This window comes from Pteropus medius, unplaced genomic scaffold (assembly GCF_902729225.1).
Source record: "Pteropus medius unplaced genomic scaffold, Ma_sr-lr_union100, whole genome shotgun sequence".
Classification (NCBI taxonomy): Eukaryota; Metazoa; Chordata; class Mammalia; order Chiroptera; family Pteropodidae; genus Pteropus; species Pteropus medius.
In genome coordinates this window covers 1,540,245-1,560,254 of record NW_024347793.1, presented here as the reverse complement: position 1 = coordinate 1,560,254, position 20,010 = coordinate 1,540,245, and the positions used below count along the sequence as shown (strand labels likewise).

The 20,010-nt window shown below is 52.8% G+C and overlaps 1 protein-coding gene across 11 annotated transcripts in view; it reads left to right on the top strand.

Moving 5' to 3' along the window:
* RANBP3 (RAN binding protein 3) overlaps positions 1-20,010 on the top strand; it is a 52,844-nt gene that overhangs the window by 20,806 nt on the left and 12,028 nt on the right. For 4 of the 11 annotated variants that reach the window (XM_039878472.1, XM_039878473.1, XM_039878476.1 and 1 more), the window contains exons 3-8: positions 3,065-3,253; positions 11,281-11,317; positions 11,412-11,498; positions 13,382-13,453; positions 18,561-18,626; positions 19,503-19,595. In XM_039878472.1, coding sequence (XP_039734406.1) covers positions 3,065-3,253; positions 11,281-11,317; positions 11,412-11,498; positions 13,382-13,453; positions 18,561-18,626; positions 19,503-19,595 — 544 coding nt within the window. Of the gene's footprint in view, positions 1-3,064; positions 3,254-3,836; positions 3,908-11,280; positions 11,318-11,411; positions 11,499-13,381; positions 13,454-18,560; positions 18,627-19,502; positions 19,596-20,010 lie in introns of those variants that run through there. The other 7 variants (XM_039878474.1, XM_039878479.1, XM_039878480.1 and 4 more) reach the window with 5 other exon arrangements.

Here is a 20,010-nt window from a genome sequence, read left to right as displayed (position 1 = left end):
CTTTGTTTCCCCCTGCGTGGCTTCTCGTTTCGAGGAAGACGGGAGGGCAGATCCTCAGGAAGCAGACCCCCACGATGTTCCTGACAGAGTTTGAGACCTAGTTTCATTCTATCAGCCCGTCCCTTTCTCACACTGCAGAAGTGGACTTGGGAAAAGGTTGTTTGGGCTGCCGTCGTTTTTTTCCGCACGAACTTTTTTCCCTCCTTTTCTCCTCCACTTTTTATTTTGAAATTTTCAAATCCTTGGAAAAGTTAGAAGCCTGGTACTGCGGACGCTTGGGGTATCCTTACCCGGCTTCACCGTTAATATTTTTGTCGTAAATGCTGGAAGTGCTCGACTGTAGGTTGTGCCCTTCCGATGTTTGTCTCTGAATAACTCCACAGGTGTCTCCCAGGAATAGGGTCGTTCCTCTGCATGGCCCCAGTGCCACTGTCACCCCCAAGAAAATGATCATTCATTCAGAAGTTTCCTCCAATATATAATCCATGTTTAAATTGTCCTGATTGTCACCAAAATGGCCTTTATAGCTCTTTTTGAGCCACTTCTGTATCCACAGATTAGGAAGTCCCAGTGCCGCTGTGGGGCCGTTAATTTCCTGGTCAGTAAATGGTCTCCAACCCTCCGTGGGGTGTGCTTCAAAGGATCTGCGTCCCCCGCAGAGGAGAGCGCACCACAGGCCCAGCTGTTACTACTGAATCGTGGTTGACATGACAGATTTGAAATGGAAAAGAAAAAAATTAAGCTGCCAGCCGAGGCGTTTTTCGTTTTCGTTTGGCGGTGAAGCCACACAGCATTTTCCGTCAACCCCATTGTCGGTCTGCGCTTCTGCAGCAGACAGCATATCGGTGGTGTGGCGTTCTTGCTTGCCTGTGGCATCACTTGTCTCAGGACTGGTTGTCAGTCCTCTTGTCCCATGTTCATGAAGATGTCAGGCAGTCTGAACTCCTGTCCTAAGGCCTAAACTGACAGCTAAGGAACTGTCTTTACTTCTTTCCGTGTCCCCAGGCTCCCTCAAGGTGGCGCTCTTTGTGAAATGCTTGCCTTTACATGCATTTGTTTTAGAGGCAAAAACGAAACCTTTTTACTAACTGTATTGAATGGAGATGGTTTGTTTTTTTTTAATGGAAAGAGAAGTTGAATCACCTTCTGTAGGTCGTCTTATTGTTTACGATGACCAAATGTTTCTTTCAGTTAGTTTATCTCCCAGATTTATTAATCTGTGGGAGGATAGCTTTGAGGTTGCATTGGCAAGATAATGCCAGTTTAGTAAAAAGAAAGCAGTTACAGAAACGGCGATGAGCAGAAAGTCTGGTGATGCCGAAAACATTGTATAACATGTTTAGACTTCGAAGCTTACTGTAACAAATATATCCTGCGTGCCTGTTTTTGTTTTGTTTTATTTGTTTGTTTGTTTGTTTGTTTGTATCAGCCACATATATTTTAGGCTGATGTCAAAGGCTGTTAAAATCTTGATGTCTGGTTTTAACTAACATGATGAAAAATGACAGGCCATACCTTGTTTTTTAGAGCTTACTTTTCTTGTCCAGCAGAAATATTTGGACACAAGTAGAAAATGCCGGAACAGCATTTGTATCTCTTTTCTGACCTCCAATTTAGGCTTCATCTTGAGTCCGCCATGCCACAGGGGCATTCGAACGTTTATGTTGTAAAAGCAGGGATTTTTAAAACATCCACATGGTTCCAATTAGAGAGAGAAGCGGTTTCCCACAGCGTTCTGGGTTTAATTTTCTCTGGTCGGGTGTTGAATCCCTAGCCATAAAGTAGCAGCAGGCTGCTCTGTGGGCCGGCCTCGGTGCCCTGGACAGGTTTGAGGGCCAGCCTGGAAAGGAAGGCGTTTGCGTCTGTGGGTCGCCCCTGGATAGGAAAAGCCCATTTCGGCAACTCTTTAGATGTACGGGTGAGTTAATGTGCTGCTTTTGCTTTCCTAAGGATGTTTGGAAGTTCTCCTAAATCTTCTTTATGCAGTTCCTTTCATCCGACAGGCGCACACGGTTAAGAGCCCCCACCCCTATTAAAGAGGTCTCAGTCACTTCACACTCAGAAGAAACGCAGCCGCCTCTGCGGGGAGGCGGGGTAGCCCCGTGGTCATTTAGTTCACAAAGTGAGAGAAACGGCTCCATGTCGTGGATGGTGCCAAGCCAGAGGTTTGGGGACCGGAGCCCATCTGTTCCAGGACACCAGCCTTGTAACCTATTTCTCAAGAAAAGAGTTGGCCTCAGAGCTCTCAGCCCATGGGAGGCCCCGTCCCCAGAAGCCCAAGAACCACCTCAAGGAATGCCTTTCAAGGACAAGGACTTCCGGAGCAAGCTCTGACCCTAGTGGTTTTCCAAATAAGCCCCTGCCCGAGGAGCTTGGGGTGAGCCTGGGAACATCCTAGGCCAAGGGGCTCCCTCCTCCAGCCGAACTCCCACCTGCCCGCCCAGTAATAGAAAACCAGCTCTTCGGTGCCTCTGCCAGCTCGTCAGGTCACCCCACATTTGACTCACTGAGATGAGAAAGGGCTTCCTTCGTCTCAGATTTAAGCAGAACAAGTTGAAATGCTGGAAGAGAGCCAGAGGGAGAAGCCTTTGACCCTGGGCACCCATTCTGCAGCTCGTAGTCCCAGGCCTGCTTCCCTGCCTCTCCTAGCGGCCAGGAATGGTGCGCAGGCAGCTCCCCTCATCAGCACCTTCGAGAAGATGTGTTAGTAACCTGATTTGCCGTAATTGTCCCTGTTCCTCCCTGATCGAGGCACTATGCCCCTTTGGCCACCAGGAGCGATTTTCCCCACTGAGCGGCCCCTAAGCAGAGTTGCTCCATTGTAGGCTGCCTTGTAGTTTTGAAAACGAAGGTCCAGACTTCCTGCACACCTCAGAGCTCCCTGCAGAGCCAAACAGCAGCAAGTCCATGTTCGTTTCCCTTTGCACAGGTCTTCTTGGCCCATCGTCCTGGGCAGCTGCTGCTGAAGGTTGAGCTGTCGCTAGCCCTTCGGTCCCCGCCCGTCCCCTGCCCCATGTTGCAGCCTTTATTTACATTGAAGGAAAATTGTCTTTTTTGCTCCCAGTCCTCTGCAGAGCAAAAAGACTTGTCGGATTCGGGAGAGGAACCTCAGGGGGAGGCTGAGGCCCCCCACCATGGCACAGGTCACCCCGAGTCAGCTGGTGAGCATGCCCTAGAGCCTCCTGCCCCCGCTAGCGCTTCAGCCAGCGCTCCTGAAGCCCAGCTTCCTCCTTTTCCGCAAGAACTGGCAGGGGTAAGTCCGCCTCCACCCAGCATTCCAGGCCGGGAGTCCCAGCCCAGACCGGCCCCTTTCCCTCTGGGTCCCTCAGACCCAGACCCGAGGTCATGAGCAGCTGATGATAACTGAAAAGGAGACCAGGATCTCTTTAGCATTCCTGCTGCCAAAGAGTCAGGGAAGATGAGGGCCCCTTTTACATCGAGACTTCTCCAGCTGCGGGAATATTTCCCCATGCAAGAAGCTAATCTTGTTTCCTGAGAGAGACACAAGGGGTCAAAGAGGAATTGAGGAATGGGTAGGACCTTCCAAGTCAGATTCGACCTCTTTTTCTTCCTTCTGTTTTTTCTTTCTTCCCTCCCTGAATCTGAGCCTTCAAGTTCATTGTCTTAGAAAAACAAGGAGCTCTGACTTCCTTAATCTGTAGGAAGAGAAGGTGTCCAATGCCAGTTGCTTTGCAAGCCGGTTGTGTCTGGACTGTGGTTAGGCTGTGAACTGCTTGTCTTCAGTCAAAGCAGGAGGAAGAGGAGACTCTTCTTTGACTCCAGAGGGAACCCCTGAGCCCTTTCTCTTTGTGTTAAGAAGGCTTTTGAAGACAATAGGTGGAGAAGATTGTGAACTTCTGAGGACGAGGAATGTCCTGAGTGTTTGGAGTTTGATAAATTGGGAAAGGTAAACATCATCATACATTCAGGATTGAAAACTCCGCCCTCTATGTACCTCGTGACAGGGTCCCCCATCCTCATGACAGGGAACAATGACTCTTTGCAAGAAAACAGAGGACCCCACCCTGCCGTGCGGAACACCAGGCAGCCTTCCAGGGCGTCACAATCCCAGACCTTTAGTGATTCCTTGTGTCACATCACCAGTACCCTGAGTTCTTCAGAAAGCCATTAACATTCAGTTAGAGCCACCAAACCCTGGGATACAAGGAGGAGGTCGTGCTCAGCCGAGATGAGGTCAAAGTCACGGTTTAACAAGGGAGGAATTGGTGTGCGGTGGAGAACGTCTTTACCGTGGGGTTGGATGGGGGGGCAGTCCTTCCTTGCGTAGAAGTGGGTTTGGGGTAAGGTAATGTATTCAGAAGTACAATAAAGAGTCCAGCCAGGAAGCACGTATTCTAGAGTGTTCTGGCAGCACAGCCCTCACATGAGAGCCGACACAGCAAGAATTAGGAGGTGATCACTGTTTTGGTTAGGGGCGGAGCAGCTCCTGGAACCTTCTCGTGAGTCAGGTGTTGTGAGTTATTGTGCCTTCGGCCTTCACGCACACGGGACAAGGTGTTCTCAGTGCCCTGAGGATAGGTGACTGTCGTGCGGATCTATCCAAGAGGTCATGTGGCCTTCTGCTGCTGCCTGATGTGAAAACAAAACTTACAGAGGCGTCTCTGATTGGGGAATGTGAGAGTTTTTAACTGAGACGGCTAGATGTCAGAGCTCGTGGCACAGCACCTACTCTCCCAGAGGCACGTGGCTGTTTTGGGGCCCTCTTACTCCTAATGCCCACTTGGTGAGACGGGTGGGTCCCCACCTCACAAGAGGCGTGTGCAGGAAGTGCCCTGGGGGCTCTCACCTTCCACCTGCGAGCAGTCTAGATGTTGGTCTCTGAGGCCCGGCCTCTCCGTTCTTGTGTACTTTGGGTTGGAGGCTCTAATCCTGAGAAATTCAATCAGTCCCCAGATTGGCAAATGTGAGGTTAAGTGTTCTGGCAGGGAACCTGAGATGGGTTGTGAAGTCACCGTGGGAAAGAGCCAGGACTCGGAGGAGCAGTTTATGAATGTAACAGCACAGTGGCAAAGGCCATCCATGTGACATACACACATGAATTGTTTAATTTCAGCATTCGTAACGATAGGAATGCCCAGTTCTGTCAGAAGTCCCAGCAGGCGCCACTGTCGGCATCGGTTGGGGACAGCTCTAAGGGCTCACCCAGGGCTCACTCCATGGGGCTCTCAGCAGAGAAAACCCTGGCTGGTTGCTAATGGCTCCCATCAGTAGTTGGCTTTCTCTGCTGATCGGGCATGTTCAAGGCAAAGTACACTTTGGTTTTTAGGTCAATTAGGGCATAAATCAAGGCGAATAGAACCCGACCCCAGCTTCTCGGGCTGAGATTTTTCCTTGGTTAACTCATTGCTTTTGCATCAGAACAGACTTGGATCTCGTTCTGTACGACACTGGAGTTCAGGAAACCGCCCACATGTAACTCAGCAGGTCTCATCCATCACGTCCAGTCTCTTCTCTGCCACATTCTGATCCCTCGGGGGATTGTAAGCGCCAGCTCCTCATAATAAATAGTGGCTCACTGAATCATTTCTTATAAAGGGCCCTGATCATCTTTCAGTCTCATCAGCTCTCTGGCCATCGAAGACTCAGTAACAGGAAAAAGTCTCTATATATCAGACTTCCTGGCTTTCAGAAGGCAGTTTGCAGAAGACCAAACCACATTCAGATTTAGTTCTCCGATCCAGAGAAAGCGAGCAGCTTAGTGCTTACCCTGAGCCTGGCTGAAGTCTGCTGGACTGAAGCTCCGAGCCAGGACGCTGACGAGCCTAAAATCTGTTTATGAGACCCACCAGGAAGCTTAGAAAGATTCTGGAACGAGCCCCCTGGCTGGACAGCTTCCCTCATCCCCCAGCTCCTGACGGGCTCTGACCCTCATTCCACCCCCGCCCAACTTCACATCTTTGGGGGCCACCTCTGCTGTTCTTCTCTCAGTTTGTGCCTTTTTGGTGAGAATCTCTGAGCTAGTTGCCTCAGTCACAGAATAAACAGCATCAGATTGGCCCACAGTCTATATGAAAACAAGGACGCGTCGGCAGGTCCCGCTCTTAATTGATTTTTCAGCTCACAGCGGCCAGACTGTAACTGGTCGGCGCAGACTGGAGTCGCTGAGGCCTAGGCAGGCCCAGTGGTGTCCCGTGTGTCCTGGAAGGAATTTACCTGACTCAGTCTTGCTTTCTGGTCTTTTCCAGGAGGTCAGGAAGGCAGCGGCCTTCACTCCTGCATACTACCTGTGTGTCTGTCGGTGTCAGCTTCTGAGACAGTCTCCAACTCCATCCCCTGCCCTGGACTGGCACCTTTGTCCCCCTCGAGGCCACACTAGGCAGCCTTACAAGAGCTATGTGTTTTTTTGGAGGAAGATGATCTTTAATAAATGTAACAATCGTAATTTTCACCATTTCTTCCTTTATACGAAGAACAGAAGCTTCCCACCCCTGTAGTCCCATCCTGGGTTAGACATCACCTCCAATTTTGTACTTGGCGATGGGGACTGACACGCCTCCTAGAGCGAGCTGCTTCCCCCGGGAGTCCAGCGGCTTCTCTGGGGAGAGGACGGCTGCCTCCTGCCCCTGCCCCTGCCCGGCCACAGGGCTGCAGGGCTGCCCCCGACGCATGCAGTGAGCGGCTCCTTCCATTCTTGCAGGCCGGCCTGCTTCCCAGGCTGCAGCGGGCGCGCATGCGCACACGCACACACGCACAGAGCTAGGAAGACTTCCATCTTTTATGAACCTGTTTCATTCGTTCACACTGTCCCGATGCCAGAGAAACCAGTCAAAAGGTTATCTTTGTTCTTTTTCATTGCCTCCTTATGTCAGAGTTAGTTGGGGATCCTTTTGTCATTGAGTCCCAAATGGGTGCTGACCCCAGCGTCCCCTAGCTGTCATCCTCACAGAGGTGCATTCCAGTGTGGGAAGAGGCGGAGGAGGAAATGGGGCTTCTGCACTCGGCTTTTGTCCTCGCTCCCCGCACTCCCCCCCCCCTCCGGGAAGCACAGGTCCCGAAAGCCTGTGTGTAGACCCCTCCTCCCACGAGGCCTCGTAGGGGTCGTCCTGAGCCTTGGGTTGCAGGCCTCAGGTCTGAGGAGTTCAAGTCCCAGGCATTGTTCTAGACTGACCCCTGAGTAGCTGCTCCCTTAGCCCCCAGACGGCTTTGACACGGAAGAGGTCCTGGCCACCAAGCTGCTGTATCCAAGGAAAGTGTTGGTGGAGCCAGCATTGGCCTTGTGTGGGTTGGGGCAGTGGGGCTCGAAGGGGGATTACTGCACCCCAGACCTTTTCCCGCTTTGGGGGACGACAGCATGAGGCAGCTGGACAGCAAACTCAGCCCTTCTCCAGCGGGATGTGGGGGGCAGAGCACACCTCACATGGGCATCTGTTGAGGATTTCTAGAAGAGTCAGCATATTCAAAGGCACACAGAAATGACTTCGCCTTACATTCTGTCCTACTGCTTGCTCACACTAGTTTCTTCTGAGGAGAGTTGTCAGCATCAGTTTTCTCATGGCTCTGAGTCAGCTGTTTCAGACCCAGCACGAGGGTCTAGCAGTTTCTGGAAAGTTCTCTGGGTGAGGGTGTCTTCCTGTGTCGTCCTTCCCAAGCCCCGGCCTCCCAGCTTTTCCAGGACTAAGAGGCTTACCGCATGCCTGTGGGATTGTTTTTAGAAGAGACTGAAGGCGAGGATTTGAGGGTATGGGGTCTAGGAGTTTCTGAATCTTTCCTAGCCAGGCACCCTTTCTTCTCCAGGTCACCAAAGGGGTTACAGTGGAAGACGCGGGCTCCAGGACTCGTCAGGCATCTTTTTGCACCGTGTCCGGGGTGTGAGCTGTGAGCAGGACAGACAGAGCGGGGCCCCGCAGCAGGAGAGAGGCACCAGACAGGCACATTAGATCATTTCTGACCGTGACACGCAAAGCAGTGTAGAGGCCCAAGAGAGGCCGGAGGGTGGAGAACTGCTCCCGCTCTGGCAGCAAAGTAGGCAGGGGCGGGGCCCTGGTTCACCTTGGAGGAGGATGGGGGGGCCCCGCGAAGTGGACCTGCAGGGGAAGCTTTCTAGGCCTTGGGACTAGCACATGGAGAGGTAGCCCTGAGGTGGGAATAGTGCTGACGTGCACAGGAAACAGGAAGGAGACAGGCTGGAGTGTGACAGCAAGGACAGGTGGTGCGAGATGGACCAGGCGTCCTGGTTAGCAGTCCCGGACCCTGAGAGGTGGAGTGAAGGCCCAGAGGCCCCATCTCCTGGTCTGGGGAGAGGGTCCTTAAGCATCAAATGCTTAAGGTAATCCGAGTACCTGAGGTTTTGGATTATCATTAGCAGGGGTAAGGAGATTGGGTGTGGTTAAGAGAGCCCCAAAATACATGAAGCAAACCTGGCAGAACTGAAGGGAGAAGCAGACAGTTCAGTCAGGACAGTCGGAGACCTCAGTGCCACACTTTCGGTTGTCGGTAGGACACCCAGACGGATGGGGACGTCGACTCGAACAGCACAGACCCAGGCCGCCCCGGCGTGTCTGCAGAGCGCTCCACCCGGCAGCCGCAGAGTAGACGCTCCCCTCACGGACACGCGGGACGTTCTCCAGGGTGGACCACTTGCTAGGCCGCAGAACCAGTCTCCGAATCTCAAAGGATTGAAATCATACAGTCTTCTCCGACCATTGCAGAAGGAGCCCTGGAAGAGTCACACACGGAAACGAACTGCGCGGCCAGCAGGGCAGAGGAAAGCTGGGCGAGGCGGCCTCTGCGGCAGCTGAGGAAACACAAGGAAACATGGGCCGTTGCTCTGCCGCAGCCTGGGGGACGTGGGCTTCCACGGCTGCTCCACGGCCCCTTATTGAGCCGATGCCGAGCAGGCTCCTGCTGTGTGGGGCCGCGGGCCAGTCCCCCGGGAACTTGGAGGCTGGCGGGGACCCTGCCACAGTCAGAGTGAGAGGGCTGCCAGAGGACCAAGGGCTTCGTTCTCACACGGGATGTCAAGGGGAAGGAGGGCATCGGTGGATGAGGGAGCAGTGTCTCCAGAGTCCAGAGACGGTGGCCGTTTCCAGGTCCCAGAGTCAGTTTAGGAAGTGGCAGATCCCACAGGACCTGCAGAGTCACAGGACTTGAGGATAGGGGCAGAGGTGGGCCTGGGATGGGGGCCCCGCCGCAAAGGAGTTGGAGGGAGGCCGGAGCCTGCACCCTCATAATGCTACTCAGGGACGGGCGTCATCCCGAGAGAGAAGGCCTGACGCGGCCGTGACAGCTCTGTGCTGCCGGATGTCATGCTGGACCCTGGCCTGCAGACTCACGGTGCTGCGGGAGTGCATCTCAGCCCCCATGCTAAGTCCCGTGCTCCAGACCTTCCTCTTATTCTCTCTGAGGGTCCCCAGACCTGGCCCCTCAACTCCCATCTGCCCCCAGAACATTGCTCCGCATCCAGCTCTCCAGTTCAGGCCTAAGCTCTGAGCTCTGAAGCCCCGCCCAAGAGTGAAGGTCCAGCAGACTGGAGCCTGCTGGGAGAGGGTGGCCACGCCAGGTGTGTGGGGCCACAAACGCGACGGTTACAAGGCCAGGTGCTGGGCTGAGCAGGCATCACCTACTTATCCTGTTGACCCCTTGCCACCTCCCTGTGGGGGAGATGTCAGCACCCCCTTGTCCAAGGGAGCTACTTTGCCAAGGTTTCTTGTTTGGGCAGTGGCAGAGCTGGGGGAAACTGCCTGGGTCTACAAGCCTTCAAGGGGATGTCGAGCAGTTCACGCTCTTTGTGGTCCCCGTAGTTAGTTCACAGCTGCCCCGGAGACTGTTGAACCCATTATCCCAAGGGTTTACATTCTCCAAGCACTTGGATGGATGGTCCTCTCTGAGCCTCCCAGTCCGCCAGGTCACACTTGGAGACAGTGTCATTCTCACCTTCACAGACACTTCTAGGGAGCTCTTAGGACACGGACTTGGAGCAAGAAGCCCAGGCGGGCTTTTCTGGCTCAAACTCGACTCATCAGCTCACACAGGAGAGGTGTCCAGCTTAGGACCCTTCGCTCACTGTCCAGGCTCTCACCATCCTACAGGACACGGATCCACACGCTCCGGATCCAAACACCACCACAAGCTTTTTAAAAGATTGTAAAAACAAAAACAATATATAACATGGCCCACGAAGCTGGAAATGCTTTCTGGACCTTTATGAAAAAGTGTGCTACCCCCAGCTTTAGGAGATTCTCACCAGTGCAGAATCTGAGGTCCCTGCCTTCAGACGGATGGAGAGAGAACGCCAGGTCACCAGAGTCCAGCTGCCCGGCTTTAGGAGGTCCCCCGGGCTCCCTTGTCAGCAGGGAGCGGGTTACTGCTCCACGCCGTTCGGGCTTCACGTGCGCCGTCTGGGTTCATTCCTCACAGCTCCCCCAGGCAGCTGGTCATCATTTAGCTGAACTTGAGTCCTAGAGGCTTTTCTGGAAAACTGGCTTCTCTGCTGGCCCTTAAACAGTGCCCCAGGAGGAAAGGTGTCCACCCTCCTTGGTTGGCTTTGGCTGCTGAGTTCTCGAGAAGCACAGGTCCCTGAGAATGGATGGTCGTGCGAGTCGTGTGTTGTCCCGGATTGGGAGGGGACTCATTTTAAGGCATCTTAATCGCTAGTTGTTCACATTCTGAAACTAAAGGTGGTTACGGAGATTCTCCAGCCACCTTCCCTCCCAGCAGGCGTTCATTCCGTGGGTTCTGTACTCTGCTAAACTGTTGACCGCACTCGACGGTCCTGTTCCCAGTGCTTTGCAGCAGACTCTGGTCCACGGCGTCAGGGCTCCGAGTTGCCCTGGAAACAGCAGTCTACCTTGAAATTATTCTTACCGCCTGTTGGATGTGCCAGGGCAAGGCATGGAGACCACCACAATCCTCTGTTGTGCGACCGTTTTAAACAGTCCCGCTGCCCATCAGAGTGGAGAGAAGGTCACTCTCCAGCTCTCAGCGAAACGAGTTTTGGCCAGATAGTTTCTCTGTGTTTGAATTGGGGGGTGGCACGCCCGGTAGCTGTAACCTGTGGAAAGACGAACTGATCCTCGTGCCGTGTATGTGCTCTCTGTCATTCAGAGGGCTCCCTGGCGTGTGGCCAGCTCAGCCAGGTGCAGAAGGTTCATGGGGGAGGTTTTGAGTGTTAGGCTGAAAGTCTGTGACGGGTGGGTGGCCGAGCTCGGGGAGTTCCCCCTCAGCGCCGGTTTTCGGGACCTGCGCATCATGGAACTCGCACTGGTAGGCGAGAGGGCAGCCTGGCCCCCTCTTCCACCCTGAAATGTGCTCTCGTTTCAGAGGTCAGCGGGAGGCTCCAGCCCCGAAGGTGGAGAAGGTGAGGAAACCTCTAAATCATTTCACCATCTTCGATTATAAAAGCGGAAGCACCTTGATTTTTTTCCTCCTCCTCTTCTCATTACTTTCTGTAGATTCTGACCGAGAAGATGGAAGTTACTGCCCTCCCGTCAAACGAGAAAGGACGTCCTCTTTAACCCAGTTCCCGCCTTCGCAGTCAGGTAACAGTTGCAGACTTTTATTGAATGGTGAAAGCATCCATGTTTATAAGCCCACCGAGCCCTTCCAACGTCTCATGCCATCATCCGTCTCCTGTCCAGATCCAGTTAGAATCAGTGAGACTTGGTCTCTGTCACAGTAAGATTAGAGCTTGCCTGGGATGCAGCACCAGGTCCCCCAGCCTGGGATCGGTGACACTTATGGAGGCATGTGACCTAGTGGACTGATAAGGAAGATGCCCAAGAAAAATGACCCCTCTGAAATGGAGGGTGAGGACTGTCAGCGCTGTTGGGGGCTCTGACCGCTAATTACATGTCCACCTTCCAGAGGCTGCTGGCTGTGTCCATAAACTGAAGGTGTGGGAAGTGACCCTGTGCCATGTACCAACAGCTTGGTCCAGTTGAGAATCGCATGTGCGTGTGCACACACACACACATGGTGCATAGTGAGCTGAGTGGCTTCAACAGACACTTTGGTCGTGGAATGCCATGAGCTCCCAGAGGGGGCTTGGTGGAGCCTTGAAGAGTGGGCCAGGCTGGGGCCCTGCAGAGGTGGCTGGACGGGGCACAGTCTGAGCACACGCACGAAGGCCAGTAGACGAGCAAGGCTTGTTCAAAGGTTGGTGCAGGAGAGGGACAGGCTCCATGGTAGAGAGGCGCTAGGGCGACTTAGTGGATGCTTTGTGACCCTGTGGACGCCCCTGCTCATTGGAGGCTGAACGCTGTCGCAAGCTGCTCCTCTCGTCCCCGTCTCATCTGGACTTGGTCCACCCTTAGACTGTCCCGTGTTCCCTCTCTTGGCCTCCGTGGCGCTGACTTAGAGGCACACATGTATTGGGAGAGTATCTCCAGTTACGCAAGTTAAAGTTTATTCTGGTGTGTTTATATAAAACATTCTATAACCATGAACTTTAAGGATACCATTTTAAGGGAAAAAAGTCACTCTTGGAAGCTTTGTTTCTGCTTATAAAAGTAATGCACACCTTACAGAAACGGTAGTGCAGAAAGTGCGCACCCTTTCAAGGTTGTCGCTGTAACACACTTGATTTGCTACCTGTTTACCTTAATGCTTTTTTTTGGACGTTGCCATTTCCTTTTTCACTACTGCTTAAGACCCCCGTGCATGGGTATGCTGTCACTCGCTGACCAGGCACCGTCTGGACAGTCTGCAGTCCAGGCTACAGTGGATATCCCTTTTTAAGGGTCACTACTGCTCGTTACATAGGTGTTCCTATGAAATGAGGGGGCTCCTGCTCCCTGGCTGTGATTGTGTTCCTTCCGTTTACAGCCTACTGCTAAACCCCACTCTGCATCCAGAAGGTGCAGCAGAGACGAGACCAGGTGATTTGTGCTGCGGCCCTAGGCCGCAGGGGCAGAGGGCCCCAGACAGCCCCGCTCCTCTGGTGTGTTGGTCCAGGAAATTCTCGGCTCCCGGTTGTCAGGGGAAGCAGATGTATGGTGCCAGAAAGATCCTAAACAGGTGACAGGATGGGGTACAGCCAACTTTTCGAGCCCCAACTGGTGACAAGGAGCTATGACTGAGGCTCGGCCCCAGGTAAGACTCGGAACATCTAGCTTGTTCCGCTTACCTCCTGGCTGCCCCTACAGGGTGCCAGGGTATAGACAGGGGCACAAAGACAAGAGGTGGCCACAGTAGACCAGAGTCAACTGCTAGACTCCAGCTAGAGGTCCTGGCTGGAGAGCCCCCGTCTTGCTGCAGACAGTGTTGGGTGTCCAAAGGCCTCGGTCATAATGCCGACCCCACCTCCTGCTCCTCAGTGGGGCTTGGGGAACGACCCCTCGGGGGAGAGGTAGCACATCTGCCCTGCCGACTCACTCTGTTTTTCCTCTTGTTCCCTCCCCTGTCTGCACCTCCTTGCTGACAGTATCAAAAAACAATGTTTTTATGCCATCAACCTTCTGCGAGCCATCTGCAGGCAATTCTGACTCAGAACCAGGTGAGAACTCACTTCCCTTTGCCTTTCACAGCCAGTCACTGGGGGTTTTCCTGGGATGAAAAGCAGTTGCTATTGTAAAATAACATCTTAACAGGAGTGGGCAGTTGGAAATCGGGGTTCTTTTTCAGTTTCCAAATGTGTTCCCAACATTTCAGTTTGTGCATTTGGAATCTGGTGTGAGACACGCTTCGTATTTCTGCTTCTGCAAGCAAGGCCTAGTTACAAGGAGTTTTACATCTTTTTTGGTGGGGGAAAAAAGGGAAAGGAAGCACAAAAAGAAGGAAAGAAAGAGATATATTGCTCATTTTTCACAATTTTACACGAGTAATACGTTCGTGTTTTTAAAAGGCAGATTGGAAACTCACAGACTTGAAGAGTCTGCCTGCCCCTTTGCTACTCTCTCTGCCATCCCAGAGGTAACTAATGTGAAATGTAATTCCCCAGACCTCTTTTCTGTGTGTTAAAGCCTCACATTAATTAGTATTGCTTAGATGTGTTGAGGTAAATAAACTTAATCACAGCTTTAAAATCTTGAGGAAAACAGCTCATTCCCCTCTGAAGAATACGGGGCTGCCTTTTTTGGTCTTTCGCGGGAGAACCAGCTCTAATATTTCCTGAAAGTTTCTCCTCATAAAGATTTAATGAGCAAGTTTAACCACCCGAATTCTGTAACCCAACCTGCCTTATATAAATTCATTGCTGACTTCAAAGGCGTTGCGAGATAAGTCATTCTCTGGCATGAGAGCGGTGTCAAGGGAACAGGCAAGTTTTTGTAACTTTGAGGATTGATGTGACAGCACCGTTTCAAACAATTGAACTCGTTCTGACTCTAAAAGCAAACCATTTGGCCCTGACCCCCTCCCCAGTTCTGAAGGTCTTTGCTTGTACCTGGGCGCTGGCTTTAGCAAGTCGCGTTATGGTGAGCCTGTTCTGGCCTAGGGGTGAGTCACCAAAGCCTCATGTCTTGACCCCTTTATGCCATTGAGTTCCATTATGAGTCTCATGATCACCTCTGAGGTCTATGAGCAATGGCCTCACTCCCCTCTGCCCCCAAAACCTTTATCCAGCAGCATTTGCGAGCAGGGCAGCCTTGAGAATGGAGGGCAGGCAATCTGGTCCCGCCCCAGAGGCCCTGATACAGCCCACTCCGTGGGCCCAGGTCCCCAGTGCAGCATGCAGCCGTATTAGACTTGCACATCGGCTCTGCAGAGTGAACCTCATATCCTCGCCTGTTACCCTGTCTTATTTTTTAGCTTTAATTTTGAAACTTAAAACTTACAGAAAATTTTTAGGAAGCAGTTCTCTGTCCCTGTGCCTAGGGGCCCCGTGCAGTTTTCCCCAGTTGTCCCAATGATGGATGGCCTTCAGAGCAAAGTCATCCGGTCCCAGCCACATATCCCGTGTCTCTTTCTATCTTCAGTTTTTCCTTGACTTTTATGACCTTGAAAATTACAGGCCAGTTATTTTGGAGAAGTCCTGTGATGGAGGTGTGTCCGGCATTTCCTGGTGCCTCCACCCACCCAGGCTGTGCATTGGAGCTGGACCACCCAGGTGCAGCTGTGCTCTTCCCAGGGGGGGCACCCAGTGTGTGCTGTGTGGGCAGGGTTAACTGATCTGTCATTTGGGGTGGACCTGCCTGGTTTCTCCACTGTAAAGTTATTTCTTCCCTTTTGTGATTAATATTTTCCGGAGAGATACTTTGAGGCATGACTACATCTCATTCCCCTCTCACTGTGCCCTCCTGTGTTAGCATCCACTGATATTTTCTTGCTTGAATTACTCGTGACTGTGATGATGGCCGGATAGAGATATTCTGCGCTGTCTCTGCTCCTGTATCTACTGACTGGCATTTACTGTAAGGAACAACTCTCTCCTTCCCACTTAATTTAGTCATTTATATCAATATGGACTTACAGATTCCTCTTTTAGTCAGTGGGTTATAATCTGTTGTTCTCAGTACTTATTTTAATATTCGCGTTTCATTTCAAACATCAGTTTATTTTCATCGTCCCAGATTTGGCTAATGGGCCCCATCAAGCCAGATTCCTTTTGGCAGGTCCCTGTCATTCTTTTAGGCACTTTCTTTACTTTCTGTCATAACGAGGTTCCAGGCTCATCATCTCTCCCCTTTTCTCAAAGGGGTTCTGGTTCTTCTTAGTGGAGAATGGTCTCGAAAAACCCAGATCTGCTCACCGCCATTGGGCTGTCACTGCTCCCAGGCCCTCTCAGTGCCCAGAGCTGGGAACATACCTACACAACCAGAAACATACACATATATTTGTGTGCAGACATATGCTTACATTTGCATGTATTTCTGTATCTCTTTCTGCAGATGTGGGTAACCTCAGGTTCACGTGGGTACTTCCACTTCAGCACCAACAGGGTTCATCTTGGCCTTCCCCTTCGAATTTCTACCTCTCTTTTCTAACTGTAAGAAACCTGGCTCCCTTCGTCCTCAGGACATTCAGTCATCACTCTACCCCCGCCCCGTAGGCGGCTGAGCGCCCTTCCCACCCTCCCCCAGCCCCAGCCTTGCCCTGGCCCCAGGCCCCACCAGGCCACTTCCTGTTGGATTTCTTTCTACCTCTAGTATATATCAGGTTCAATTCGGATACGGTTTCCCGGTTAAATCTGGAGTCCCTGTGCGCGAGCATTGCTCCCTCAGACATCTCGGACTCTCTCTGAGGCCGGGCAGGACGCACCGTCAGAGGAGCTCGCTTGCTTCAGACACAATTCGAAAGAGGGTAGGTGCTGCCCCAGAGGGAATGGCCTCTCCCGCAGCGAGCTCACAGGGGCATGCATGCGCCCTCAAGAACACACCAGGACAGCCACCTATGCACCCTGGTGACCCTGGCAGGGAGGGGCTCTACCCTGACCACGTTGCAGGAAAAGTGAGCTTCTGGAGGCCGTGAGAAGAAACCACATTTGTTTTAGTAAAAACGGGGCCTGTGACAGGGCCCTCCAGGGTTCGACTGTCCTGTGATCACACCTCCCTACTGCTTTAGGCTCCTTCTCTTCTGAGTCCCAGCTGCCTTAAAAGTGTGGCGTGCCTGGTCTGTCTGGCCATCCGCTCATTCAGTGTGGATTTCCGGTGCGTCTGCGGGGTGGGCCTGGCACTGGGCCCAGTGCTGGGGCTTGGTCAGTGGCCACAGTTATCTGGGCCTGCTGACACCTGGTCAACCTCGGCTGGCCCCAGGGGTCCTGCCTATTAGCGTTGCCTCTGCACAGAGCACAGGGTGGACATCAGTCTGTAGCCACAATGTGAGCATTGCAGAGCCAGCTCTAAGGGCTTTCAAAAATGACCTAAATGGTGAATTTCATCTCAATTTCTTAAATGTTGTTAAATGCTAGTCATCTTCTGAATAATCTCGAGCTTTGGAAATGTAATTCGGTACTTTCCTTCTGAGGAGGGACATCTGGCGGGGTGTGTCCCCTGCACCCGTGGTGTCGGGTTCCTCCCGAGGGCGGTTTCCACCAGCCCTCTAAGGCGGCTTGCAGACTCCCCGCAGGCTCAGCCCGTTTTCACTGACCAGCAGTGGGACTTTCTGTCATCCTGTCTTTGCCCAAGGAGAGCAGTTGGGCTCGCCAGCATGGAGACAGCGGGGAAGGGCCCCTGTTCATCCAGAAATGTGACTCGATTCTGTTTTCCTGCCTGAAAGTTTGTTCTGACAGAGCATTTGTGTTTGTCATTTCAGTGAACGACTGGTGGAGTTTTAACATATCCAGAGTTATACAGCCATTACCGTAATTCACTGTCTAACGTCTTCATCAACCCAAAAAGAAACCCTATACCCTTTAGCAGTCACTCTCCATTCCGTCCGTCCCAGCCCCTGACAACCACAAACCCACTTTCTGTCTCTGGATTTGCCTGTTCTGGACATTTCATATAAATGGAATCATACACACTATGTGACCCTTTGAGGTATCTTTCCATTTAAGTCTTTAGATTTTTCCAAAAACATTTTATAGTTTGCATTTGTTAAATTTATCCCCAGGTATGTTATTCTCATTTGTGCTGTTGTAAATGGAGTTTTTTTCTTGACTTTTGGGTCGTTCGTTTCTAGAGTGTAGAAACACACAACTGATTTTTGTGTAGTGATCTTGTTCCCTGCCACCTGACGAGGGTTTTTTCCAGTAGATTGGACCTTAGCACAAAAACAAGGCTGTCTCTGAGAGCCCCAAATTCTGCTGTCCCTGTGCTTCCCCGGGGACAGACCTGACCTGTCGGAGTCACAAGGCTTTTTATGCTGATCCTTCCCACCAAGGATGGCATTAGACCATCCTCCCCACCCCCGCCCCCTTCTGAGATGGACAGTCGCCAAGATGCACAGTTTAAGGGAGCTGTGTGGACCAGTGGCTGAGCTGAAAGCAAGTTTTGAATGTCCCCGGAGCCCCTGTATTTGTCAGCCGGGGAGGCCCCGCCTCCTCACGTGTGGCCAGGACAAACAGCTCTGCTTCCTCCTCCCGGGCCTTCCGGTACTCTCATTAAGTGATGAGGCACAGCTCTCTGGTCACATCTGGAGAGAGAGAGAGCCTGCTGTCTGCCACCCTTGATCTTGCCACAGAAAACATGTCTCATTTCCCAGACATCTGCCGGTAGTACGGAGGCTCTTTCTTCCTGATCACAGACGCATCCCGGACAAGTTGTCTAGGAAAGGGAGCTGAGTCCTGGGGACCTTTATGCGGTGGCCCCCTAACATTCTCCATGGCCTGCGAGTGCAGCACGGCGTCCAAGCTCCCGGCAGGCCTCTGGGTGAGGTGGCTCAGGGGCTGGCCAGCCTTGCACTCACCCTCCAGTTGGAAGGGCTCCTTGGTGGAGTGCTCACCCTCATTCTGTCTCACATTCAGTGCCCTGGGGTCTTCACCGTCAGCACTTTGCCCCAGAGCCTGCACTTCCCGAAGCCCCTGCCTCCGCCTCACGTGGGCTGCTTCACAGCCTTGGTGGTTGAGGGGCTTCTGCGTTTCCGTTTATGTCTGGAAACATTGCCCTGGTTCTCCTTACCCACAGCTGCCAGGGCCCGCCCCGGCCCACAGTCTCTCCTGGCCCTGCCATCCTCACCAGCCCACCCAGGCAGGCTTGCTTTTAGCTTTTCTCTTGTACTTGCAGAGGAAAAGAGCAGTGGGTTCCGGTTAAAGCCACCAACGCTAATCCACGGCCAGGCACCTAGCGCAGGTAAGTGCCCACTTTCGGGGAGGCAGGGGGACTTCCTCACAGCCTTCCAGGCCTCTGCACGCCCCACCAGTGCTCTCCAGGCTCAGTCACCTGACACGTGAGCCCTGGGAAGCTGCTTTAGAGAGCCCGTCAGACCTGGGAGGTTCTCCTACCTGTGAGCTCTCCAGCGCCGTAAGATGCCTTGGAGTGGGACATCTGGGCTCTATGCCCAGCGATAACTCAGTTGGTTCGGGCTGGCTCACTCTCCAGCGTGTTCTGGCCCCAGCATGCCACGGCATTCACCCTGATTAGCAGAGTGGCTTCAATCCAGTGGCACGCTGCTAGTGAGCAGGGCCCAGTGATGGCCCTGTCCAGACCTGTCGGGTCCAACAGGAGTGCCCGGGCAGGGCCAGAAGTATTCTCTCGGAGTTCTTGCCTGAGTTGTGTTTGGCAGGGGGATTTTCTCAATGTGGTATTTTAAAAAGATGCACCGAGTGCCTTTCTGTAGCTCAAGCAGCATCCTAAAGTCTGGAGGGTCTCCTGTGGCTTCCCTGCTTCCCCTCACATCTGTGCTTGACCCTCGAGCTCTCTTTTGGCTCCCCTGTAGCATTACTGCGCTCACTGGATTAAGTCAGAGATGCGATCGGTTACATGGAAATGTCATTTAATCACATATAAAAAGAACGGTAGCCGGATTCTGCATGTCTAGCTATAAAGAAAATATCTTGGGATTTTTTGGGGGGGCGGGGGGACGGGCTTCCCTACAGTGTCTAGCCTGTGAGAAACATCACACGGGTTCCTGGGGTCACTTTGTCTGGGAAGCACCTGAGAGCCTGAGCTGTCTTACTTCTGCTAGCAAGGTCTGAGGGCCCCAGGCAAACCGACCTCTGTTCCCAGGTCTGCCAAGCCAGAAGCCCAAGGAGCAGCAGCGGAGCGTGCTTCGCCCAGCCGTGTTACAAGCGCCACAGCCGAAAGCACTCTCGCAGACAGGTGAGAAACGCTCGGCCGCGTAGAGCATTTCTGAAGTTGCGCCTGGGACAGCCATGTCTCCACACAGGTGGCTTTGGCCGTATCTGCCAAATGCACTCAGAAATAAAGAGCGCGCTGGGAAAATGGCCCCTGGCGGCCCTGGCGAGCCCAGGGAAGACGGGAGGCCGGACCTGACTGCTGGTGCGCACACTCTGTGCACACCCAGCTTCTAAGCGCTGCCCCCCTCCCTGAGGGGTTCAGATTCGTCTCTACGTGTTCGTGGGCGAAACTCAGCCCTGTGTGTCTCGTAGGAGTGCATTTTCATCCTGTTCCCCAACCCAAAGATATAACTCTCAAACCCTATTTCCATTACGTCCATACAGGCGTGGTTTTCGGTTCATTCTTAACTTTTTTAGTCCTCATGAGCTTTTCTTGT